Below are 26,546 nucleotides of genomic sequence, written 5' to 3'. Positions count from 1 at the left end.
GACAATAGATCTCCATCACCCATCTGTCCTCCCACATAATAAACAAAGCATGCTTTACGGCTCTGCGAGGTTACATTTCAGCAGCACTGGCTAAACATCGAAATGATTTTAGTCCTTTGGATGCATGAAAACTACAGAGAGGAGTCTAAATGGTCTATAAAAGTCATTCTAGATTTGAAGCTTTCGTGACTGCAGAAGAAAGAACCAGAGAGTATAAAAGTCATGTTTGAGAACATGAAGATAAGCACACGGGCAGCTTAATGAAATTCTTGTTATAGCGCTGAACTTGATCAGCTCAATATTTATTCAGTTCATCACATATCAAAATATAATATGGTACTCCTTTATCCAAACAAGTGAAGGCTACCATAACCGAAACGGTGTGGGGGAGGCCTTCGTCCAAAGGTGATTATGAATGCAGAATTACCAGCACTTGGCAATGTGATGACAGCAACACATGACATGTGTGCGATTGAAAACGTCTGCACAGCTTCACAAGCAGCACACACAGGTGGACAGCAGCAGTGAAGTGATAGTCTGCTCATTTAAATGGCCACAGCATAGTGTGGGCACAGCAAAAGCCAGCCATTCCACAACTGTGATAGGATGGCACAGTGAAATCTCCTACTGTTATAGCACAATATTCAAATTTGACTGTTTTTGGGCACCATATTTTAAATCCACATGTTTGACAATCGTATGCTTTCGCTCTTTCTTTGCACTAAAGAAAGGCCACTCCTTGAAGTGTTAGCTTAGATTATTTTCAGTGATTTTCATCCTATGCTATACCACTGTCCACAATCCATGGTGTTTAATGGATGTGGATTTGAGTAACACTTTTATAACTTACTAACTTTACTACCCGGCTTCGCCCGGACTAGGATTCACCATGCCCGGCCGCCTTTGTTTCCCCAGTGGCAATGTTCACACACCACACCAGTTACTCGTTTGAGGCTGAGTCGACCTAGGGGAGGCCTAGGACCGGTTAAAAAATCGTCACCGGCGGTGGCCGTGAGCGGGAATCGAACTCGGGTCGCCAGGTTCGTAGCGCAGCGCGCTAACCGCTACACGACCGCTCCCCCCACACGCGCGCGCGTCCATAGGTACACATACACGCGCTTGCTGCAGACACAGCTTTTAGGGTGCGTACGGCATTAAACGACTGAAATAATAAAGCAATGCTGTGCGAAGAACGCCTTAGACCTGCAACACATTTGTATTTCACTTTACCCGCGATCAGCAGGCACACTGTTACGCTTCCACATACGGGTCACATGCCAAATGTGACGTCACAGCTCACTTGCCGTGCAAATAAAATATGCATTATTGAGCCCCCCCCCCAAAAAAAATAAGTGTATTTTTATAATTGTTGCATGGTGTAGTCTGGAAAGTACCCACATGGCAAATTTCAAGTTTGTTGCATGTCGGGAAGTACGCTAAATATTTTGAAGACACACATATTCACAAATTTCCCTTTTATTATAACTTATTACACTTGTTTACAGAGGATAGTATTAGTGAGTCTCAAGACTCTTACAGGAGGGTCCTGGTAAATTTCTGCATTATTTTTCAAAGTTAGAAAATTTCGACTATGACACCAGCAAACAATGCCCTCTTGGAATTACATCACGGGATCTTTAACATCGACTGTGAAGCAGACCACACCTATTTTTTGCGGATTGTACATCCGATGTATTAATCAGGGTGGCCTACCAGATTTGAACAGCGAAATGCGCAACTGCTGGGCCATGTCACCACCACTTAAATAATATGGACTAGAACAATGTGGTGATATTGACGGAGCTTTATGTGGTGCAAAAGCACCGATATCCTGATGAACGTCCAAGATCACTTCTCAATACTCTACTGACACATTCAGAAATGAAATAATTTCTGCATAAAGAACAAGTGAAAAAAAGTACAAAATGTATGTATATATATGTACACTATGTATGTGTCTCAGTAGGACACCTATTATAAACAAACACTCTGGGTTCAAACTCGTGAGCTCGTGCTAAGCTTGTCGTGTGCACCGTTGGCAGGCAGTCCTCCCACAGTCTCGGTCACAGGCGCTCACTGCCACCTTCTGAAGGTGTCGGTGTCTTGGGCTCTTGCTGGCTGCTCAGCTTGGCCATTAGTTTGATGATGAGGCTAACCTGTCGAGCGCACAGACAGCGAGAATGTGAGAGGAGACAGTGACCACTGAAGAAAACGCGAGAGAGAAACACTTGACGGCAGAGCTAGGTGGAACGTATCAGTAATCCAGTGACTTGTAGGTGGAGCTGGTGGATTGCACTGGGATCATGTGCAAGACATCTTGCAGGGACAAAAAAGTGCAGGTCAAGTTATTTCCAATAGTAGCTCTGAATCAGTGGTGTTATATTCAACATGAATCTATGACAGGGGTCAGGATCTATATATGACAGGATGAATGATGAAGATACAGTTTGCCATGTAGAAATTCCAGGAATCCAAACAAGCAAAATTATTTAAGCGATGTGCATACAATGGTGGAAACTACGCTTATTTCTGTTGCGCTGCACCTGCTTAGTGTAGACTGCGTAGTTGATACGGTCATCCAGTTTGTGGATGTGCAGGCAGGCCTCTCCCACGGCTCGGTCCCACGTCATTTTGGCGTAGCAAACACTCAGAAGTAGCGCCTAGTGCAGGCACACGTGGCATTTCAGTTACAGCACATGGGTAGCCAAACATCAACAGTGCACATGTACAGCATTTGCATACTGCACACACGGAAACATCACTATTTATCCAAACAAATGCAATTTGCTACAGATGAACTGCTATGTATGCAGGAAAGAATGTTGGGAGGTGTCACGTATGAGATGGTTTGTGGTTAAGGAGCTCCTCTTGGATCCCACGTGGTGGCCTGTGGCAGTGATGGTGAAGTTGTCAACACAAAGTGCTTCCCTGCTCTGCTAACATGCTGACCCTGAGCCAACTGTTTTCTATCAGTGTCTTACCATAAGGATCTGATCACTAAAACCCTTTTGGATCTTAATCCACAATGATTTTTACGTAAGGTGTTTTTCGATCTGATTCTTTGTCCTATTTAGCAAAGTGTGGCGGAGTGTCATCCTTGATAGCGGAATGGTGCAAGTCGGAGTGGATGACGGGAATCCACCACAGCGTCATAAGGATCATTTCTAGATGGTTAATGCCGACCAAGCAGGCTCCGATCTGTCTCACACACACACACACAACTACACAACTGCATGTGCACGTGCCCTCTCACGATAAGCATAGAGTGGGATTCACCTTGGTGTCGGCGTTGAGGAGCTGTACTCCGCGGCAGCTCACGCCCACGATCACGGGCAGGGCCTTGTGCCCGGCGGTGCCTGCTTTGGTGTAAATGTGGCCCTGGAAGAAGGCCGAGCCGTAGGTGGGAAAGGCCCAGCACGCCTGCAGGAAGCGGCGCTGCAACTCGGCGGGGCTCTCCTCCCCGCTGCTCGCACGGCTCAGGTGCTGCATTCACGCGGTCAGTGATCAAAGTTTCACAGTCTGCACACATTCGATAATTGCTACAATTTTTTTAACTAAACTTTTTTTTATGTTACCAGGTAAGGCCCACTGAGCTATATAGCTCTTTTTTAGAAGTCACCTGACCACAAATGATAGCTCAATGAAGTGGCGTATCATGTGGAAATTTATAGCAGCCATATACTGTAAACGCATGTTGATTCAATATGTGGAGGGGAAAACCGGAGGATCTGGAGAAAAAGTCACGCGACCACGGAGACAACATGCAGGGTCGGGATCGAACCCACGACATCCTGTATACCAGACGAGGTAGTTAACATCTCGCCACCGTGGAGTCCAATGCACACAGCACACCCACATACAGCACACATGGTCAATACACACTTCTATACAGTGAACACACATACACACATTCATCCAGTCATCGCACACCCACATTCACATGGTCAACGCACAGATTCACAGAATATATTAGTACAGTCAACACACATTCACATACAGTCAACACACTCACATAGTCAACACACATTCACACGTAATTTGCACTTGTGTTTGAAAATGAGAATTGTCCGCAATGGCAGTCCCTATGCAGCAGAGTTATTGTTATAACCTTGTACTCATGCAATATGCGATGGATCCAGTTGTGTGCCTTGTTCTTCAGTTTGTTGCTTGAAACAAACAGGTTCAGGTTTTCCTCACTGATAACGCAAACACAAAGAGAGACATAAGCCATGCAACCAAAGCTATGGACCATACAGTGAACCAGTGTAGTCTGCGCTCCTTCAATGGAAGACAGATGATGGCTGATGATGATCAAGGAAAGATCCTTGTTCTTTGAAAAAAATATACGTACCCAGAGAAACCTCAAAAACGTGAGGAAAAAACTCAAAGGTCCACACAGTTTGGGTGGCTGCCCATATGCTGTATCGCCATCTCAAGGCCACGTTGAGGCCCAATAGGTTTGGAGTCTCACAGCACACATTCTCTCAGTGCGATCCACCAACCCCACTGCAGGTGTGTGGTATCCCGCCTGACAAGATAAATCCTACTCACGGTTTGAGTATTAGGCAGCCCGTGCCATGCAGTGTGCAGTTACGTACGTGAGGAATCCCTGCTTGTGCTTCTTGGCATCGTAGAGTCCATAGTGAATGAGAAGCAGAAGTGCAGCAAGTCGTGTTGCCTCCACGCCTGTGCACGAGTACATGCCCTCCAGCAGCTGCACGCGTGCCTCCTCAAAGAGTACGCCCACCGCTGCCGGCTCGCTCACCTCCACACACACGCACAGCACGGGCAAGCACCGTCACTCACCATCGCCAGCAAGCACCGTCTCTCACCACAACCGGCTCGCTCACCTCCACACGCACACGCACAGCACGGGCAAGCACCGTCACTCACCATCGCCAGCAAGCACCATCTCTCACCACAACCGGCTCACTCACCTTCACACACTCAAACACACACACGGCACGGGTAAGCACCGTCACTCACCATCGCCAGCAAGCACTGTCTCTCACCACAACCGGCTCGCTCACCTCCACACACACGCACAGCACGGGCAAGCACCGTCACTCACCATCGCCAGCAAGCACCGTCTCTCATCACAACCAGCTCACTCACCTTCACACACTCAAACACACACACACGGCACGGGCAAGCACCGTCACTCACCATCGCCAGCAAGCACTGTCTCTCACCACAACCGGCTCACTCACCTTCACACACTCAAACACACACACGGCACGGGCAAGCACCGTCACTCACCACCACCAGCCACCAACACTCACTGCCACCAATCCACCTACAGACAGTGTAAGTGGATTGCACCATGCGGTCCCCACCTGAGCCTCGGCCTCCAGGCTGAGCCGCACGTCACGCCGCAGCATGAGCCGTGGGGGGTCCTCCTCTTGGGGAGGCACTGATGTGAGCTCTGCCACTATCTCGGCCCAGTCCCGCACGTGCTGCAGGGGCTTGTGGAACGGTTTCAGCTGCAGGGCTGTCAAACACATGGCGCCATGCTCACTCGCTATGCTGCGTCGGGCAAGGGCGCTGCTCTAAAAAAAAACGTCAAAATGTTTCACCGCTCAAATAAGTGTGGCCCAGTGTCTCCCAGTGGTGGCCCTGAAAATTCCATGCTCAGTCTCCCCAAGAAACATCCACTGTTGACATCCCTCAAAACGGTACTCATTTGTGGTACTCGGTTTACTGACACTCGATAATGGGACGGGTTGACTTTGAGCAGCACTGGGCTTTCACGATATTCCAATTTGGAGTTGAAAAGCTCTTACACAGCACAACCTAGCTGCATGTTGGGTCTGGTGCCTCTACTTTGAGTGCTAGATGAAACTCACATGGGATGAATTTCCCCTGACCATGATTTAACCCCAGTTCTGACTTGAGTGCTCCAAATACATCACTTCCTGACTGAGTTACAGTGATATCAGGATGTCATCATGGACAAAGCCGTTGATGCCACCACACCATGCTAATACTTTCTACCTTTTGCCAAATCTCGCAGCTGATGCACAGTCCACATGCAACCTCCAAGATCTGCCTTAACAGTCCCCTACCATTTGCTCTTCAGTCTTCTCCTTAGTGACCGGCCTAATGGCAACGATTTCAATGCCTGCCTCAGTAACCGCTCCTCTCCCATCCTTCACGTACCACCCAACAAAAACCCTTTTGCTCAATATCTACAAAATTTACCTGCCATGTTCTCTTGTAGACTTCAGCATTGCCTATCTTGCCTTGCCACAAATTCCTCGCACTAAATAGGGAATACATAAAACTGACACTTTGGAATGAAATTCCCTTTTAGACGTAAACACTTGGAATTAGCCCTAGGTGTATTAACCCATGGGCTAAGTGGGCTGCAGATCATGGTCTACATATAAAGAGGCATCCAAGTGAAATCATCTCATTAATCTTCCACTAGATCACGCATAACATGGCCATACAGTTGTGCATATTTGCCATTACACACAAATACACACCGATTCAAATACAGACACCCCAGTGCACATACTGAGGTTTGGCGAGCAGATCCAGATGGTGGTGCATTCCAGGGCTGGCGCAGGAAGACGCAGTGCGTCTATCACCTGCTGCACCGTGGTGTTATTCCCACGCGGTAATTCCACAGCACGGTACGACCCATCCACGCGGTACACGCGCACCTTTTCAAACTGCAGTGCACACACGCATATGCCATGTGTCAAGTCAATCGTCAGTGTCTCGCATGAGCAGTGGGGCAGTGCTTCCCTCTGTCGGCAACGAGCAAGTGGGGAATATTCCACATTATTCTTAGGTTTTTTCGGTAAAGTCATGTAGGTAAAACATCAAAATTAATGAAAATAAAATAAAATAAAACAAAAATCACGACGTTTCGGAGGCAACACAAGTCTCCGTCATCAGGTGGGACCGTCACAGCCGAATTAGCTGCATCAAGTGAGGCAATGATTCAAGATGTAATCCCTTATAAGCAAGTTGAAGGGGGGAGGAGAGGGGGGGGGGGGAGCTCATCAGAATGTGGTAGCCAATGAATGGAACGTATCGGGAGGGAGGGGGGCGGGGCTCAAAGACAGCACGGAGTGCTAAGTACAACGCATCGGGAGGGGGGGGGCCAAAAAAAGAACGACGGCTTGGACGCGGTTGCTGCTGCACACGCCAACACAATGGACAGAGAGGGGGAGGGGAGGCCTGATACACATGATAGACAAAAGAACGAAAATGCCCATGTTTATACCAATGCTGGCTGAACAATGAAGAGAGTACTGTTAAACAACTGGGGATGTTAACACTCGGTAAAGTAAAGTAAAATAGTGCCTGTCAGATAAGATGGTCCAAAAAAGTGTAATTAAGTCTTTTTTGCGTGGTTGATAACATCTTTCCAATGATTACTAAGTTTGTACCCATCATCACGGTTGAAATTATGTCTGTGTTTGTATATTTGTATGGCTTCGTATACAAACCTTTGATGGTAGCCGGGAGGTTTGCAGAGAACCTTGGTCTCGGAAAAGACAATTTCATGAGAGCCCACCGAGTTGTAGCAATGATCGGCAACGGCAGAAGAATCAGTTCTGCCGTGTTTCAGATCTGACTTGTGCTCACGGACACGATCAGAAACATGACGTTTCGTTTCTCCAATGTAGCAATCACCACAAATGCAACTCAATTTGTAGACTCCAGGATACTGTAAGTCAGGAACGACATCCTTCACAGATGGAATCAGATCACGGATTTTATGCACTGTACTGAATCGGACTTGGATCTTATGTTTGTTTAGAATTTTGGAGATCTTTTTGGTCACGCCTGCTATGTATGGTAACGTGATGGTTTTGGTCGGAGTTTCATGTGGCTGTTTCTGTGTGGTGGGAGAGACAGCTTGGCGGATAGTACGGTCAGAGTATCCGTTCATCCTGAGGGCCCGATGTACATGTCTTAATTCACCGGTCAGGTGGTGTTTGTCAGAAATGCCATGGGCTCTGTGGTATAGCGTTTTGATGAGAGAATTCTTTTGAGATGGGTGGTGGTGGGAATCCGGTTTCAAGTAGGAATCTGTGTGGGTGGCTTTCCTGTAGACAGAATGTCCCAAGGATCCGTCAGGCCTCCTCTCAAACAGAATATCCAAGAATGGTAGTTTACCGTCTTTCTCCACTTCCATGGTGAATCTGATGGATGGGTGTCTAGAATTGATGTGGTCCAAGAAGTGGTTCAATGCTGGGAGGCCATGTGGCCAGATGACGAAAGTGTCATCCACATACCTCTTCCACAGGGAAGGACGCAGGGTGGATGTCTGGATGGCGTCTGATTCAAACTTTTCCATGAACATGTTGGCTATAACTGGTGACAAAGGGGAGCCCATAGGGGTACCCTCATTCTGTTTGTAGAAGGTGCCATTCCAGGTAAAATAGGTGTTGGTGAGGCAATGCCTAACCAGCGCAGGTGCATCAGAATTCAATCCATGTTGGACTAAGTCCTCAATTATTGTTAGGGTGTCCGGTACTGGGACTTTGGTAAACAAAGATACTACATCAAAGCTGACGAGGATGTCATCAGGAGATAGTACCATGTCCTTAACCATAGAAACTAATTGGGTTGAGTTGAGTACTGCCGAAGAGGTCTTGCCTGCGAAAGGGAGCAGAGTATCTGATGTTGGCGTGTGCAGCAGCAACCGTGTCCAAGCCGTCGTTCTTTTTTTGGCCCCGCCCCCCCCCCCTCCCCCTCCCGATGCGTTGTTGTTAGCACTCCGTGCTGTCTTTGAGCCCCGCCCCCCTCCCTCCCGATACGTTCCATTCATTGGCTACCACATTCTGATGAGCTCCCCCCCCCTCTCCTCCCCCCTTCAACTTGCTTATAAGGGATTACATCTTGAATCATTGCCTCACTTGATGCAGCTAATTCGGCTGTGACGGTCCCACCTGATGACGGAGACTTGTGTTGCCTCCGAAACGTCGTGATTTTTGTTTTATTTTATTTTATTTTCATTAATTTTGATGTTTTACCTACGTGACTTTACCGAAAAAACCTAAGAATATGATTCCTTGCAGTCACGAAAGCTTCAAATCTAGAATATTCCACATTCTCAAGACAGGGGCCAATTTCCTCGAAGGAAAACTACTGTTGACTTGTTACAAAGTAGCATTAATGTTATTGACCCTGTATAAATTATGCGATGAGTTGACCCATGACTGCAACTTTCCAGTTGTGTAGCCGGGCATCGGAGGTCAAATACAAATATTTCATGTTGAACAAAATTCTATCCAACTGGTGTGCCGCAGCAAAAACAATTCTGAACGTCATACATGAAGGAACATTTTTTTTATTTAACACGTAGGCTTTCGCGACCAATATTATTCATAATCAACGTTTTTGGGTTTAGATCGCGTTATTTATAAATGTGTCGTAACCCTCCACCACCCGACACGGCCAATCAGTAAAAAAGTGTCACGTTGACAAAAGACAAATAGTTCACTGCTTTGCACCTGACGAATTAATGAGTTAATGATGACGTCACCCTGCTGCTGCTCTATATAAGAACGGGAGACACAGCAGAGCCTCACCATTCTGGCGAATTGCCCGATGATGCTGGATGCAATTACCAGCGAAACGTCGTACTCAAATTGTAAATGTTGTGGTTTCACGCTTCAACACACCGGTGGGCTAAAGCAGTGAACTATTTGTCTTTTGTCAACGTGACACTTTTTTACTGATCTAAACCCAAAAACGTTGATTATGAATTTTATTGATTATTTATGTAAACCTAACGGCACTGTGGGTTTCTGCTCTGTGCATTCATATGGGAAAGGATGAAATCAAGAGCAGCTAAGACACGCTACATCAGCTGGCCATGCCCTTTCAAGAAGGGTGGGGCAGCCATCTTTTCCAAGCTAATTTTACAGTGGAGAATTTTTACTTTTAAGGCAAGAAAATTTACTAATATGAAAAGAAAACTGATTTTGGTGCCTGCACATCTTCCTGCAGTGATTAAGTTCAACTGAAGCTAAAAAGTGGTGAACCAACACCATGGATTGGTGGACCATCTTACTCCCTTCCACAGTGTCCCATGGTGTGCGGAGAAAGTCACACAACGCCATGGTACCAAGTAGGTTAAAATTACATCTTAAGACCACGCTTTTTTCCTTTGCCAACAAAGATGTGTTTAAAAAAAAAAACGATTCTTATTATAAATCAGGAGTCAGTGTGCCATGCTAAATTACATTAATCTAAGTGTGCCTCGAACCGGAAAGAATTTGGGAAACACTGGATTAGGCAATTCCTGATTCATACACGTAACTTTTGTAATTTTCTGCCAAATCTGAATGTAAACTAAACTTAGGACATCACAGACCGTGCGTCTCATTTCTGCAGGTGACCTGTAGAACAGTATCTGGCCCAGATGGCATTGTGGCACAACACTTTCTCTTTCCCTACTTTCCCCCACATCCACACCTCTGCCTTACCGTCTTGTTGACTGAATCTCGCAAAAGCCGGACCACCCCCTCCCAGTCGCCCTGTCGATTCTCCTCGCACACCTGCACGGGTGATCGTCCCTGCTGGTCCTCCACAAACTGTCCGCACAAGGATGCACAAGGATGCACAACACACAGAAAACACTTAAGAAAACAATCTCTCTATAGCCACACAAGCTGTTGAGGCACGTGCTGTTAGCGAGCCCTTTGTGCGACTGAGATGCACTCACTCGGTCAATCTCGCGGTGATTAAGCAGCAGACTGACTATGGCTGTGTGTCCCCCCCCTGCAGAGAAGTGTAGCGCCGTGCTGCCCTGTCCCGTGGGGAGGTTGGGGTCACAACGTCCCTGCTCCAGCAACACCTGCGTTGCCTCCACTTGGCCATACCTGTACACCACCAGCACGGGCACACGGTCACACGTGTACAGAAGAGATTGTAAGTTGCAGAATCACGAAAGAGTAAGGTCTCATGAGGCCATGCTGTTTGTAGGAACAGAATTTAGGATGATGTAGACCCAGCCAGGGCCCAACATGGTTCTAAAATGGACCGAGCCAACTTACATCAAAATGCAGTCTAAACATATCGTGTATGTGTGTGTGTGTATGTATGTTGAACTTATTTCGACCATATGTAGCCAACCGTGTTCATCGGAGGTGCGGGGGAAGGAGTATCCTGCATGCACTGGGTACCAGCAGGCGTAGTGGATGGGCGCCCACTGGTCATGGTCCAGCTGGTGCACGGGCTGCCCGGCCTCCAGCAGGGATGTCAACCGCACTCGGTCGCCCTCGCACGCGCTGCGGTGAAGGGGAAACTCCTCCATCCAGTGCGGCTCCCTGTGCTCACAAGTGCGATAAATATGCTGCTGAGCCACGCTGTAGCACGCAGCTTGGAACACGCATATCAATTACTCATTAATAGACGTTAAGTCAGAAGGTCAGCATGCCTCCTCGCTCAAACAGCCATGGGGGAATTATCTCTGGTGGCCCTGAGCAAATGGCAGAATTTAGAAATTCCCATGGAGTGAGTTTTCTCCATAAAATGTTTATTGCTGACCTTTTATTTACCCCAGAAGAATGGTGGTCTGTGTCAACGCCACACTAGGAGTTCAACTTGCATTTTTCTGCGAGTTGAAACGCCGAGCACTTTTCCGACCTCGGAAAGATGCCGAGCGACGGCGCCTCTGTCCGAACAATGGGCAGGGCGGAGCACTCACTGTATAGCAGCAGCAGCAGCACCAGCACCAGCAGCCTTGCCGTCACTACCCATGTCGCTGCCCACACTGGACCGCCACAAGCAAGGACGCGTAACGCAGATACGGGAGTAGTCCGGCACACCCAGCCCGAAGTAGGGGTTGACAACCACCTTGTCCACCTGCACACACAATCCCCACGCACATATTCACAAGGCCCATTCCCAACCACGTGCACCCAACTACAATGACAACTCACACCTCAACACCAACAGCAGACTCCTCTCACAATTTCAAAGGCAGAAAGTGACAGTGTCTCTCTTCCATTATGAGTGGTGCACAGTTCTTTAGAATTTGTACAATGGCTCGGGCCACCACACTACAATGACAGTGATACATCTCTCTTCCAGACATCCACTGTTCAATTTATACAAGGTGGTGCCTATTTTAATGCAACTAAAATAACGATGGCTGAGTAGTTTCCATTAACTTAAAATAATCACAATCTGGGAGTTTTTTTAAATAAATATAGAATACTAAAATATATAGAAATGTGCCCATTCATATTTGTGACATTAACATTGTTGCAATGGTTTCATAATTATTTGTTGTCATTTTGAGACATTTATTAAAACGCATGCCATGCTCTCCATTGTTAGTCAAAGCTTTACTTTTAGAGCAATTCAAAATGAACGAAGAAAGGAGTCACTTTGCTTGGTTTATCTGCGAATGAAAAAAGTATTTCATGCCAACTGTACTTTTCAATTAGGAACCTAAGTGGGCGGTGTGCACCGGCAGCTGGGCCACGCACGTACCCGAGACGTGTACTGCAGGTCCGAGCCGAACAGCGGGTTCAGGATGCAGATCTCAGGCTTCTCCAGCTCCAGCATGCGAGCACGAGCCTCCAGGGCTGAGCAGGCGGGACCCTTGCGTGGCGTGCGCTCACGCCCCACCTCACCCTCCACATCACCCTCCGTGTCCCTGTAGGCCGGGCTCACCACGGCCATCTTGATGCGCTCGGAGGCGGACGGACGGAAGAGCCCCACGATGGCCAGGGGCACGGTGTGCTGCTCGCCAAGCCACCTGTCAACCAGCGGCACGCGTCAAGCGGGGCGTCACGCCGGGGCGGCACGACACACAGGGTGGCACAGGTCGTATGTGACGCTGCTGAACGGTGGCCCACAATCTCGCGCATGGTACTGAAGAGGTTAGGACTGCCAGTCCATTCTTCCTATCATCCCAACGATCTCGTTAAAAAAGATAACTCTGTGACGAATCAACAGTTGTCATCCTGATAATTGGTTTTTTACCCTTCTATCTGGCAACAAAACTGACAACTTTTTACAAGGAGTCATATTTGCATAGACCACAATACCTGCAGTCATAATGCAAACAAAAAACATAACTCTGATAATCTGCACTGTCCTTGAAGTTGATTGGTCCACACCCGAGACAGCTTTTCTTAGAGCCTAGTCTCACATGTGTTGGACCAGATGACGCCAAAAGGCGTACAACTCAAAGACAATGCACCATCAGAGTATGAGAGCTCGGGGTAAGCATTTACACCATTGGAACCTCATTTGCCAGTAAAAATATGATAATTGTTTTTTTACCCTTCTATCTGGAAATAAAACTGACAACTTTTTACAACCCATGTGAGACTAGACTCTAAGGAAAGCTGTCTCGGGTGTGGACCAATCAACTTCAAGGACAGTGCACATTATCAGAGTTATGTTTTTTGTTTGCATTATGACTGCAGGTATTGTGGTCTATGTGTAGTGGTGGTGCGGACGCGCGCCCGCAGTGAGAGATCACGGGGCGGCGCGGGGTGCGTGGTTGGGCACGCGATGTAGGCGTGGTGTTGACGCGCGTGCCGGGAGTGAGAGATTACGGGGCGGTGCGGGGTGCGTGGTTGTGCGCGCTGACACAAGGTGGGAAAGAGGATCGTGGGCAGCGCGCAGTGATTGGTCAACTGGGGTGGGTGCTCTCATCGACGTCCGCATGAAGGACTATAAAGGGGGACGCGCGGGAGCACTCGGGAAGTTGTTAACCAGTCGAAGACCGAAGACGGAGTTCAGAGGTAGGCCCTGAGACCCCTAGTCCCGCTGTCCTTGTGAGGGCCGGGGCCCTGTGTGGCTCGGAGGCGAGACTGTGGGACCCGTGGTCTGACGTCCCTGTGGACCGAGACTATGGGACCCAGAGTCGAGACGGACACCCCGGCTGGGTGTGTTCCGAGAGGCTACGGGGCGTAAGAGCCCGTGTGGGTGTAGCCGGGGGAACCCCGTGGGTTAAGGCTGGAGTTAGCCACCCGTGTAATATACGTTGGTGTTAATAAAAGAGTGTGCTACCCGTAAGGTCGTCTCCCGCCAAGTTCCTACATTACAACTGGCGTCAGAAGTAAACCTGTCTTCAAAAGGATGGATACTAGGAAGACTACCCGTACCCACGAGCGAGATCGGGAAGACGACGGCGTACCGGAGCCACAAACCTCGGAAGGAGAGGACGAGGAGTTGCCGCCGATGCAGCACTCCGCGGCGATGGCCGACGCTCCGCTCGCCTCCGACACCAGCCTACAGGATGCACACTCCCGCCTGGCGGAGTTGCTGCTCGCCGCCGCTTCAATTTTGGCGGAAATCACCGTTTCAGCAGGCGGAAGGACGACTACGAGGTTGGAGGAGGGAGCGCGGCCGGAGGGATCCCGCCAGAATGCGCTTCGCGCCGAAAGTTTTGAAATTGGCGCCATTTTTGAGGGTCCACCATCGGTTGGCGGGAAGCGTGGACACCACGTGGTCGGAGACCTCCACTCTGCACAGCCCGCGTCATCGGCGCGCGCCAGAGCTCTCCACCATGCGCCTGCCGACGGAGCCGACATTTTCGTCAACCACAGCGGCGCGCGGGAAAAGCATTCCTCGGAGGACGACGACCAGGTCTTCCAGCAACGACTGCCCGCGCTGACGGCGTTCAAGGCAGACGGGGGCGACTGGGGGGCCTTCCAACGAAGGTTCCTCGCACATCAAGAAATGTCGGGGTGGTCCGACACCACTGCCCTACGCGCGCTGCCAGCGACGCTCGACGACGACGCGCTTGCGGCCTTCACATCCGCCCCAAGGTCGTCCCGCTCAACGCTCCAGGCCGCGCTACATCTAATGGCTAAGGTGTTCGGACCGCCCTCGACCTGTCGCCACCAGTTCTACGAACGGCGCAAGATGGTTGGAGAAACTACGCTCGCCTATCGCACGGCGCTGCTCGCCCTGGCGGACGCTGCTTTTCCCCGCATGGACAAGGAGGGGAAGGACGCCATGGTGACAGAGCAGCTGCTGGCGTTGGCTCACGACCTGGGAGTCCCCATCAATACGGCGGACGAAATGGACATCTGCTCCTTGGGGATTGCTACTAGTATTCACGCACACGAGGTCCTCAAGCGCGACGGTCGTCTGTGCATCGGCGGGGATCGCGGCACCTGCCGCCACGGTCGCCGAGCCTCAGACTGCTACGGCTCGAGAGGAGGCCTTCACCGTGTCGAGACCGGGGGAGTGGAGAGCGGGAGGTCGTTCGCCCACACGTTCGTCCCGCAAGCTGGAGCAACCGAAACCCACGACGTCCCTCGTCATGTGTTACAACTGCGGCCTTCGGGGTCACGTCGCGTCCGGGTGCCGGGCTCCGCGTCAGCGCGCCACGGGACCACGTCCGGACGACGACCAAGGCCCCAAGTCGTCCCAGCTAACCCCGGCAAGTCGCGGCACCCCACACGCTCGGTCCACATACACGGCACACTCGGGTCGCCGCTTCGCGGTGGGGGGACCGCGTATGGGTACCGGGGATTCGGTTCGGCGAGGGGGGTTCGTACACGGCCCGAAAGCAGTCGAATGGTCCGAATTGGCCCACAGGATAGTGGCTGCGTCGGCCGGGTCGTCCATGGTAACGGGTTTTATTGACGGGGTTGAGGTCCGGGTGCTGGTGGACACGGGTGCGTCAGCCACTATCATTTCGGACCTTATTTATAACATCCTTCCCGTCCAATGTCGACCCCTTTTGCCGGTGGACGTACCATTTTACGCGGCGAACGGGGGATCCTTGGGAATCATCGGACAGATTCGGGCGACTATTTGTATTGGCGATATCAAATTGGCGGGTCCTATTTTTGTATCATCATCTCTGGCAGTTCCTTGTTTACTGGGTACGGACTTTCTGGCTAAAATGCCCATCAAAATTCTCATCGATCAGGCCTGCATTGAGCTTCCATCGGGACGGCAGGTTGCATTTTTGACGAGTCCTACAAAAATACGCACGGTTTGTGCGACGGTTCAGGCGCTGGCAACTCAGACTGTACGGGTACCCCCGGGATCGCAAATGTTGGTACCCCTTCGATTGAGGAAACCCCTCGGGGTGGATGCGGCGGGAAAGGGTGTTCTGTTGGGGCCGTCAAACAGAGCTGTTGGGGGCCTCGACTTAACGGTAGCTCAGACCATGGTGCGGGCGGACAGTGAGCCGTTCGTTATGGTTCTGAATACGGGGTCGCGGCCAGCCGTAATTACACAGGGCACGGTGCTGGCTCACGCGGCGCCGCTACCCGTCGATGAACAGCTCGTTGCACACGTGGATTCGGGCCTCAATACGCATCCTCCATTTGAGGAGGGGACAGAGTGGTTGGACTCGTTGTGTGCTGGGTCTGGTAACTTGTCTAGTGTGCAGTTGGGAGCGTTGAGGGGCTTGCTACTCGAATTCGCTGACGTGTTTAGCAGACACAAGTACGATATTGGCTGCACAGACCTGTTGCGCCACCACATAGCGACGGGTGACGCGGCCCCTATTCGGCAGAATCCCTTCCGGCTCAGCCCAGCCGAGAAGGAGCATGTGCAGTCGGCTGTTAATGACATGTTGGCGGCCGACATCATTTCGCCCTCTTCCAGTCCGTGGGGTGCTCCCATCGTCCTTGTTAAAAAACAGGACGGGTCCTTGCGGTTCTGTGTGGATTTCCGCCGCCTAAACAAAATCTCAATGGCCGACGCGTATCCACTCCCCAGGATGGATGAGTCGCTGGATGCCTTGGCGGGAGCACAGTTTTTTTCGACGCTTGACCTGCTTTCGGGATTTTGGCAATTGCCCCTCGATGACGAATCGAAACTAAAGACCGCTTTCCGGACACCAGGAGGCCTATTTGAATTCAATCGATTGCCCATGGGCTTACATTCCGCTCCCACCACGTTCCAGAGGCTCATGGAATTGGTTTTGTCAGGACTCCAATGGGACACCTGTTTGATTTACCTCGATGATATCATCGTTTTCAGCCGGACTTTCGAGGAGCACCTCCAGCGACTGAGAGCGGTGTTCCTCAGGATGCGTTCCGCTAAATTAAAATTTAAACCGGCGAAATGTTACCTGCTTCGGGAATCGGTCAGGTACTTGGGGCATATCGTTGGCCGTTCAGGGATCTCTACAGACCCTGCTAAGACGCACTGCGTCAGCTCATGGCCAACGCCAACCTCAGTCACTGAAGTCCGCAGCTTCATAGGATTCGCCTCCTACTACCGCCGTTTTGTCGAACATTTTGCCACCATAGCCAGGCCCCTGCACGCTTTGACGGCTAAAGGAGTAAGGTTTCACTGGGGGCCGGAAGAGGAGGCTGCGTTCTGCTCCCTTCGAGACGCCTTGGTGCGGGCTCCCCCTTTGTGTTACCCCGATTTCACGCAACCGTTCCTGCTTGACACGGATGCCAGTAACACGGGTATCGGGGGAGTGCTCTCACAGGTGGTCAGGGGGGTCGAACGGGTGGTCGCCTATGGTAGCAGAGTTTTGTCACCTGCGGAACAACGCTACTGTGTAACACGTCGTGAATTGCTAGCGATCGTTTTTTTTATACAGCAATTCAGGCCGTATCTCTACGGCCGTCATTTTACTGTTCGTACGGACCACGCGGCTCTCCAATACGCTATGCGGGTGGCGCAACCCTCCGGCCAATTGTCCCGATGGCTGGAGGTCCTCCAAGACTACCAATTCACGACGATTTACCGTAAGGGATTGCGGCACTCGAATGCGGATGCCTTGTCGCGATTGCCGCCCCGCTCGGAATGCGCATGTCTTCTGGGATCGGCGCGGTGTAAACCCCCTGTCGCCGTCCCCGCGGAAGTTTTGCTCGCCGCCACTGACGCTCCGGGGGTCGACGCGCCCGCCGCTCCCACGGGGAGGGACTCGTTACTAGCGTTGCCTCTTATCGAGTGGGGCTGTCTCCAAATGGCCGACAGCTCCCTACTCACGCTGCGTCGGAAGGCTGACGCTCCCGGGGGGGGGGAGACGCGGGCCGGTTCCTGGGTGGTCAGACAGGGCCTCCTGATGAAGTGGGACAACATGTCTCGGCGTCATGCGCTCGTTGTGCCATTTGCTATGCGGGGTAGGGTCATTCTGGCTGCTCACAAACGACTCATGCATTTGGGATTTCACAAAACGCTCGCCCTAATCCAACGTGACTATTATTGGCCGGGTATGGGCAACGACGTGGCAAACATCCTTAAGGGATGTGTGGGGTGCGCCCCAAAGGAAACCGCCACCAATAGCGGCTAATCCACCGCTACAATCCATTCAGGTTTCGCGCACAAACGAACTGGTTGCGCTCGACATCTTGCGGCCCTTTCCCGCTACACCTAGGGGTAATAAGTACCTGCTGGTTGGCGTAGAATACTTCACCCGATGGCCCATGGCATGGCCACTCGCCAACCAGTCGGCTGCGGCAGTGGCGGACGCCTTTGTCCAGGGCTATGTTTTGGACAAAGGCGCCCCCGAACGCTTGCTGACGGACCAAGGGAAGAATTTTTCGAGCGTTTTGTTGCGCGAGGTGTGCGACCTGTTGGGTACAAAGAAAGTGCGTACCTCCCCGTACCACCCGCAGACTGATGGAATGGTTGAACGTCTGAACAGGACGATTACTTCTATGCTGTGCCAACAGGTTTGCAACGATCAGGTTGATTGGGACTTACAGGTACCTGGGGTACTCGCGGCCTATCGAATGGCCCCTCATGCAGCGACGGGGTTTTCCCCATTGTTTCTCATGTATGGGCGGGAGGCCGATCCGGCCATGGATGTCCAACTGGGGATTTCCCAGCCACGTGCGAAATCTAAATTGGCCGACCACATCAAATTTAATATCGCCAAACTGGCTGAAGCGCGAGAGGCTGCGAGGTTGAATTTGAGGTCTCGCCAGATCGCTAACGAAAGATTGCATGAACGAAAGGTGTATACGCACGATTGGAAACCAGGTGATAAGGCCTGGCTGCACTGTCCACATGCACCGTTGGCTACGTCGCCTAAATTGTTGAGACCATGGAGGGGACCGGTGGAAATTGTGCGTGTTGCACGACCCCAGAGTATCCAGATTAAATGGGAAAAACGCCGTTGGTACGTACACCCCTCCCGGCTGAAACCCTTCGCGGCACCGCATGGCCTCCTTTGTGCCGTAACGACCGAGCGTGTGATGTGGCCGTCGACTCGGGGAGGGATGTGTCGCAGGCTGATCCTCACGTGTCTCCACCTGACCCACTCCCAGGTGTCTCGGACCTGACGGCTGTTGACCGTCGGGAACCGGAACCCCGCGGCACGCGCGGATCTCCGATGCCTGCCCCGTGCCTTCCTGGACTGCCGGCACCACAGGACGGTCAACCGCGTCTGGTGCCGTACGACGGACCGGCCAGGCGGACTCGTGCTAAGACACAACACTTTTCATGAAAAAAAAAAAACCGAGCTCTCCGCCGCGTTCCCCTTCTGCCCGGTGTAATGTCCCGTTCAAGGGGCGCTCGGAAATGAAGGGACGCTGCACGAGTCATTTTTTTGCATACACATTTATTGTTGTCGCCCGCCGCGTTGTACATATTGTTCTTGTTGTGTTGTGTTGTTGTTGTTGTTGCTTGTGTTACGGGACACACACGGGGGGGGGGTAATAAGATTTTTTTTATAGCAGCCGGGTCGGCTGCGAGCTATGTGGTAGGGGGTGATGTAGTGGTGGTGCGGACGCGCGCCCGCAGTGAGAGATCACGGGGCGGCGCGGGGTGCGTGGTTGGGCACGCGATGTAGGCGTGGTGTTGACGCGCGCGCCGGGAGTGAGAGATTACGGGGCGGTGCGGGGTGCGTGGTTGTGCGCGCTGACACAAGGTGGGAAAGAGGATCGTGGGCAGCGCGCAGTGATTGGTCAACTGGGGTGGGTGCTCTCAGCGACGTCCGCATGAAGGACTATAAAGGGGGACGCACGGGAGCACTCGGGAAGTTGTTAACCAGTCAAAGACCGAAGACGGAGTTCAGAGGTAGGCCCTGAGACCCCTAGTCCCGCTGTCCTTGTGAGGGCCGGGGCCCTGTGTGGCTCGGAGGCGAGACTGTGGGACCCGTGGTCTGACGTCCCTGTGGACCGAGACTGTGGGACCCAGAGTTGAGACGGACACCCCGGCTGGGTGTGTTCCGAGAGGCTACGGGGCGTAAGAGCCCGTGTGGGTGTAGCCGGGGGAACCCCGTGGGTTAAGGCTGGAGTTAGCCACCCGTGTAATATACGTTGGTGTTAATAAAAGAGTGTGCTACCCGTAAGGTCGTCTCCCGCCAAGTTCCTACATTACATATGCAAACATGACTCCTTGTAAAAAGTTGTCAGTTTTTTTGCCAGATAGAAGGGTAAAAAACCAATTATCATATTTTTACTGGCAAATGAGGTTCCAATGGTGTAAATGATCACTAATAAAATACAACCACGATCAATCTCAGCAGAATCAATAGAGACTGCCATTAATGAACACTCTACACTTACTATAACATTTTATCTACATAATTACACCTTTCCATACTTACAACGTGTAATCTTATTTGTATTTTTGTATTTTAAGATTGTTTAATACGGCTAATTAACATTTTACATTTTGCATTTTATAAGGTCTACTTATTCATAATTTTAAAGATTTTAGCCCTTTAGTATTACTTATACTTTGTAACGTTAGTATAGTTAGAGTGTATACCTTTTATATAAGTTAAGATTCCTACTTGTTCAATGTATGCACCGTCCCGCCATAGTGAATTCCTTGTTTGTGCAAACTTACATGGCGATTAAAACCGTTTCTGATTCTGATTCTACTTGTTAAGTAAACCTGTAATTAACATTTATTCCGTAAAAATCAAAGTGTGTCCCTGCTCAAATTCGTGTCGGGTGGACTTATCTCCACTGGTGACCATATACCAGTCGTAATAAATTCATGTTTCTAAGGCAAGGCCAGCCTCTCCAGACAGCGACTTCTGTTAGATTCCCAGCAAGTAGAGCACACTGACTGACCTCTGCAGTAATAAAGGGCTTAGTTGATCCCTAGGACTTAAGCTCACAAACTTCACATTGTCAGCTGAGCACTCTCGCCCCAGCGCCACCCATCGGGGCTTTATACTGCAGCACGTGCTTGCGTTTGCAAAATATTTAAGTCGTGTATGCTTGTCAGAAAATAATTACAGGTGCTTAATTGTTAAGTAATGTTGGGAATCTGGGAGTAACAAAACACGACAATGCACTCAAGGGGACCATGTGGTCATGCGGAATACACAAGCGGGGTCGACTGTCCATGTGTGTTAAATGTTCCACCTGTCGAGGGCGAGCAGCATCGTGCTGGTGAGAGGAGAGAACTGGGCTCCGGTCTCGCCGCACACCCTCAGGATGTCCTGCAGGCAGTAGAAGCCAGGGCTGCTCGGGCTGTAGGCCAGCCGTGCGTTATCTAGACAAACCAGCGCAGTGGTACTCGCATTACACACAGTGGAAACCCTCTGACCGCGACGTATGTCAACAGTGAACACGTAAAAAACACAAGAGAAGCCTGCAGCAGAGGGACGTCTTCCTCTAATGGGTACTAAGGCAGCATTCATCTCTGTTGGCCAGCAGTAGGAAAACTGCATATTGCTATGTTGGGGGCCAGTATATGGCAATCAGTATCCCACAAAGAAGAGGAGTCTTACTCAGTTCCATGTCAAACGAGTCTACTCCGACTTGAGTATTTAACATTATTATTGCCGGTATCTTAAACTGAATATAAAGAGCCACAGAATCATTCTTAATTGTTACTTAAATGTGCTTTCCTGTTGCCTGTGTAACCAACATTATCCAGTTAGTCAATACTGAAGTTAGCTTGTTCAAAAAAATATGTGCTTGTGTCAAAGTAGCTATCTAGGCTGATGGATTCCTTGTGAACATAATGGTATTTTGGACTTTCAATTTTTTTTTTCTTAGGTAGATCCCAATTTTTCAGTTGATTCCTTTTTTTTTAACAAATACTGGCTTCATGTAATGCAATTCACGACAGTGACATCCCCCCCACAGTATGGTTCCGCATGGTAAGATATATTGCATGAACAACACATTAAAGGCGTTAATCTGCAGAGCATGGGGAGATGCTCATCATTCATGGCCCTGAGCCCACTGGTGTAATCCAATAGCGAGCAATAACTTCCCACAAAGTGGTGCTTATGTTATGAACTGTAGGGGATAGATAGGCCGGAGTCAACCCCTAACCTTGTGTGACGTGCATACTTTTGAGTGCAGGGCTCACGGGTGCGCTGTGCAGATGCTCACTAATCACACACTGTATTATCACACTCCGTTACCCTTGATCGTGGTGGGGACAATGTAGAGCTCCACTTCGTGGTCAACACCGCTCTCATCAGCACCAAACCTCTTGATTAAAACCGACCGTTTCCCTGAAGAAGAAAAAACAACAAACGTCACAAATGTAACCGTACAGCGGCATTCTATTTCAAACAATACCAGAGAAATCGTTGTTATTGTTTTATGCGCTTCTGTTGAATGACAAGAAAACCCACCTCTCAAGCCTTGGTTAATGGGTGACATTTGTTTGGTCATTTCAAAGACATATTCCAGTATGGTTCTCCCAGCCTCTCCGTCACCAGGGAAAGTTGTACCGAGCAAAACTTTCCTCCTTTTCTTCTCTTGCGCATCATTCTGAATCTCCTTCTCACACAGCAAAATCTAACAGCAAGACCAAAGGCGGCATGTAATTGGGAGCGTAACTCATTTTTCTCAATTATAAATTCACTATCCTTTATTTGAGCTGATGAGAGCCCACTGATATAGGCAAAACCTTATAGCAGGACAGTTATGTTAATATTTTAGTCAGGAATAATTTAAAATTGGCATTTACTTTTAGCACCGAGAGAGGCACCGGGGGAGAGTGGGGGGGGGGGGGGTTCTACCTCGTAGCTCTTAGGGTGGTACTCCATGGAGGCCGGGCTCGTGATCTTCTTGGGCCGGATGACGGCCGCGTAGAGACGCTCCGCTTCATCACAGCCAGCCATGGCCGCCCACAACCCGCCTCTCTAGCCGGGCACCCAACGAGTCACAGACAGCTGTCAGCACGGCATGGTCATTCACAGCAAAGGACAATGGGATTCACTGTAACGCATTTACTGATGACTGCACCACCTCCATACATTTGCGTGTGACTGTATCTCAATACAAGTTAGGCACTCACATGTTGGTTACTCAAGATACGGGAGGAGTTTTTTTAGGCCATTTTCAGTGGGAACAGTCCAATGGGCATTGAGGAAAATGAGAAAAATGCAAAGGAGGATACAGATAGTCCATCACTGGGAAGAGGAGATGAAAAAGGTCTTAAATCTGTGCCTGAACAAGAGAGTTCCATAGAGCAGAGGCAGGAGAAAATGAACAAAGGCGTATCCTAACCAAGGCCGCTTATGCTTAATATTACAGATCATAGTACGCATGCACTGTAGAACCCACCTAAACAATGAATAATATAATTAACAAGAATATAATTACGTTCTCTGTGGTGAATGATTAGTTTGTCCATGTTTACTATCTGAATATCTGATAAAAGTAGTCATAGATGAGTGGAGTTTTAACAGTTGTAATTGTGCGAAACAGATCAAGTTACGTCATGGAAGGTTTTGGAAGGTTTGGTGCTTGTGTAGTGGTGGTGTTGACGTGCGCCGACAGTGATGGATTACGGGGCGGCGCGGGGTGCGGGGTTGGGCACGCATGTGGGCGTGGTGTGGACGCGCGCGCCGGGAGTGAGTACGGGGCGGCGCGGCGTAGGGGGATTGTGCGCGCTGACACGAGGTGAGAAAAGGGGATCGTGGGCAGTGCGCAGTGATTGGTCAAATGGGATAGGTGCTCTCAGCGACGTCCGCAGGATGGACATAAAAGAGGACGCGCGGGAGCACTCGGGGTTGTTGTTAACCAGTTGAAGATTGAAGACGGAGTTGAAGAAGTAGTGCCCTGAGACCCCTAGTCCCGCTGTCCTTGTCAGGACCGGGGCCCTGTGTGGCTCGGAGGCGAGACTGTGGGACCCGTGGTCCGACGCCCATGTGGGTCGGGACTGTGGGACCCAGAGTCGAGACGGACATCCCGGCTGGGTGTGTTCCGAGAGGCTACGGGGCGTAAGAGCCCGTGTTGGTATAGCCAGGAGAACCGTGTGGGTTAGGCTGGTGTTAGCCACCCGTGTAACTAAGTGGGTGTTGGTCACCCGAGTAACTATAGCTGGTGTTAGTCACCCGTGTAACTATAGTTGGTGAAATAAAAGAGTGTGCTACCCGTGAAGTCGTCTCCCGCCGAGTTACTACATTACACGTGTATGACATTCAAGACTCACAAAATGTCCCTGAGGTCGTCGTCGTCTTTATGACGAGCTGCGCTATCTCAGCAGCATTGTTCGTGTTTGGTTGGTTGTTTTCTGGAGAGCGATAACAGCAGAGGGTATAACTTAAACACAATACAAGCCAGCATATATAACTGTACTGTTGTGCTTTTTGCACAAAACTAGTCACTGGACAATGGAGAACAACACATGCAACGCTCCCTGGGATGCCTTGCTCACAGCTGATGGGAAATCATGGGCAGGGCCGCAGCAACAACACTCACAGGAAGCGGAGTTGTTTTTCATTTCATCTCTGGAGCCTCAGCTTTCCAATGTTGCCCCTGATAAAAAGCCTGCAGCCCAGGCTGCTTGCGATCACGTTACATGTAGGCACACAGAGCGACGTTGACACAAGCGACTTCCAGGATCAAAGCCTCTGGCAGGTAGTCGAGGTTGTGGCTTGGCTCTCCAACACACCGGTGGTGCTGTGCTAGTGACAAATTGGCCACGTTCTGTTTACGTGACAACCCTTACTAGTTGGCTGTGTCGGGTGGTGGCGGGTTTAACGACACATTTATATATTTACGCGATCGAACAAACAAAAACCTCAATTAGTACTGTATTGGTTTATTTAGTTTTACCAGTTGAGAGGCCAGGGTGAGTTTGATGTGTTGTCCTTAAACACCCGCACCTCGCATGAGCACGGTCAGCAACATACGGTGCGAAAGAAGTTCAACATGCAGTACATACATCTGCAAGAGTGACACCTGGGGTATTAGTCTACCGGTAGGGGGCAATGATCACTGTGTATCTTGCCAAATTAGTCACTACTCTTCTTGGTTCTTTCGGTAAAGTCATATTATATTATTTTATTATGTTTTATTTTTATTATGTTATTATTTTCCTTCTACGTGACTTTACCGAAAGTACCAAGAAGATGAATCCCTGCAGTCACGAAAGCTTTAAATCGAAATTTAGTCACTACTCTTTGTTTTTTTCGGTAAAGTCACGTAGGTAAAACATTAATATGAATTAAATCAGTGATTTAATTAAATCAGTTATTTCATTTATATTACCGAAAAAACCAAAGAGTATGAATCCTTGCAGTCACGAAAACTTCAAATCTAGAATTGATTGAGTCAATTTCGAATTCGGCAAATTTGGACCCTTGGTAGCAGAACCCAGTGGGGTGGTGTGGGGGGCTCCTCTTGTGAGCGACGTCAAAGGATCTTTGAACGTCCCCTATGAAGCAGGCTGAGCGTGTTATTGTGGTTCTTATAACACCAAGAAGTGCAGCAGCACAGACAACGTGAGTCCATGTGGCATGGGGCGTAAATAGCTTCACCGCAGAAACATTAGAAACACGCGTCGCCTCACGCCGAATACAACCCCCCCCCCCAACCAGCCCGGGCACCAACAACAATAACTCACAACTGAATTTCGATTTAAAGCTTTCGTGACTGCAGGGATTCATCTTCTTGGTTCTTTCGGTAAAGCCACGTAGAAGGGAAATAATAAAATAATACAAATATAAAACAATAACAATTCTCACGATGTTTCGACTGCAACACAAGCAATCGGCATCAGCAAAAATCATCAAGCAATCATCACACCTGATGATGATTGCTTGTATTGCAGTCGAAACGTCGTGAGAATTTGTATTGTTTAATATTTGTATTATTGTATTATTTCCCTTCTATGCGACTTTACCGAAAGAACCAAGAATAACTCACAACTTCTGTTGTACCACGACGACTTGTAGTGTAACCCACTTATTAAAATCGCGATAGTGCACGACTGCAACACGGCAAACATGGGTCGGTGGCTCATTCGGACGCGTGGACATCAAACGCGAGACGCTCCCAGTCACGATATTGGGACAGAACGCCGCTGAGTTTGTTGACCAAATCTTCAGTGTTTGCCATTGTACTGTGGGCCCCACGCCCTCGTTTAGTGACCAGGTTCACAGTGGCCATCTCACTCACCACGCCAGTCGCGCTGTGTCCACCACCACCGCCGCCGCCACTTCTCCCCGTCCGTCTTTGTCTCCCCGGGGTCGGTGGTGGGGTGAGGGGGGCGCGCGCGCCGCTCAGGGACCGCGTGGATTTGCGCATTAAAATGAACTCGCATTGGTGCGAGACACGCGCCGCGGTTTGTTGAAAACTTTCATTGTCTGGAAGTAGAGCAAGTTTGCAACGAAAGGTGCGTAAGTGTCTCTGTAAACGACCACGGGCCCTGGTGCGATGTTGTCGCGCTGGGTGAGTGAATCTGTGTGATTG

General features: G+C 50.0%; 1 protein-coding gene across 1 annotated transcript; it reads right to left on the bottom strand.

Annotated features, from left to right (window-relative positions):
• Positions 1 to 261: 261 nt before the first annotated feature.
• KRIT1 (KRIT1 ankyrin repeat containing) lies at positions 262 to 26,546 on the bottom strand. The gene is made up of 18 exons (XM_078621621.1): positions 26,253 to 26,546; positions 24,283 to 24,363; positions 22,865 to 22,987; positions 22,475 to 22,640; positions 22,259 to 22,351; positions 21,246 to 21,375; positions 12,469 to 12,736; positions 11,678 to 11,835; positions 11,154 to 11,297; positions 10,694 to 10,850; positions 10,455 to 10,562; positions 6,521 to 6,677; positions 5,337 to 5,491; positions 4,599 to 4,765; positions 4,109 to 4,196; positions 3,277 to 3,483; positions 2,544 to 2,660; positions 262 to 2,156 (listed from the first exon to the last, which is right to left on the bottom strand). Exons 3-18 carry the CDS (start codon positions 22,964 to 22,966, stop codon positions 2,064 to 2,066), a joined length of 2,310 nt encoding a protein of 769 aa, XP_078477747.1. The 5' UTR covers positions 22,967 to 22,987; positions 24,283 to 24,363; positions 26,253 to 26,546; the 3' UTR covers positions 262 to 2,063.

Source organism: Lampetra planeri, chromosome 1 (genome assembly GCF_965212315.1).
Source record: "Lampetra planeri chromosome 1, kcLamPlan1.2.h2, whole genome shotgun sequence".
Lineage (NCBI taxonomy): Eukaryota > Metazoa > Chordata > Hyperoartia > Petromyzontiformes > Petromyzontidae > Lampetra > Lampetra planeri.
This window is presented reverse-complemented; position numbering and strand designations above follow the sequence as displayed.

Excerpts from the sequence above, each read along its gene's own strand:
- KRIT1 (XM_078621621.1), bottom strand. The coding sequence starts at position 22,966 with ATGGCTGGCTGTGATGAAGCGGAGCGTCTCTACGCGGCCGTCATCCGG. Across the intron at positions 21,376-22,258 it reads TGTCCCCACCACGATCAAGG|ATAACGCACGGCTGGCCTAC; the intron begins GTAACGGAGTGT and ends TGGTTTGTCTAG. Across the intron at positions 6,678-10,454 it reads GAGATTCAGTCAACAAGACG|TTTGAAAAGGTGCGCGTGTA; the intron begins GTAAGGCAGAGG and ends TGTGCACTGCAG.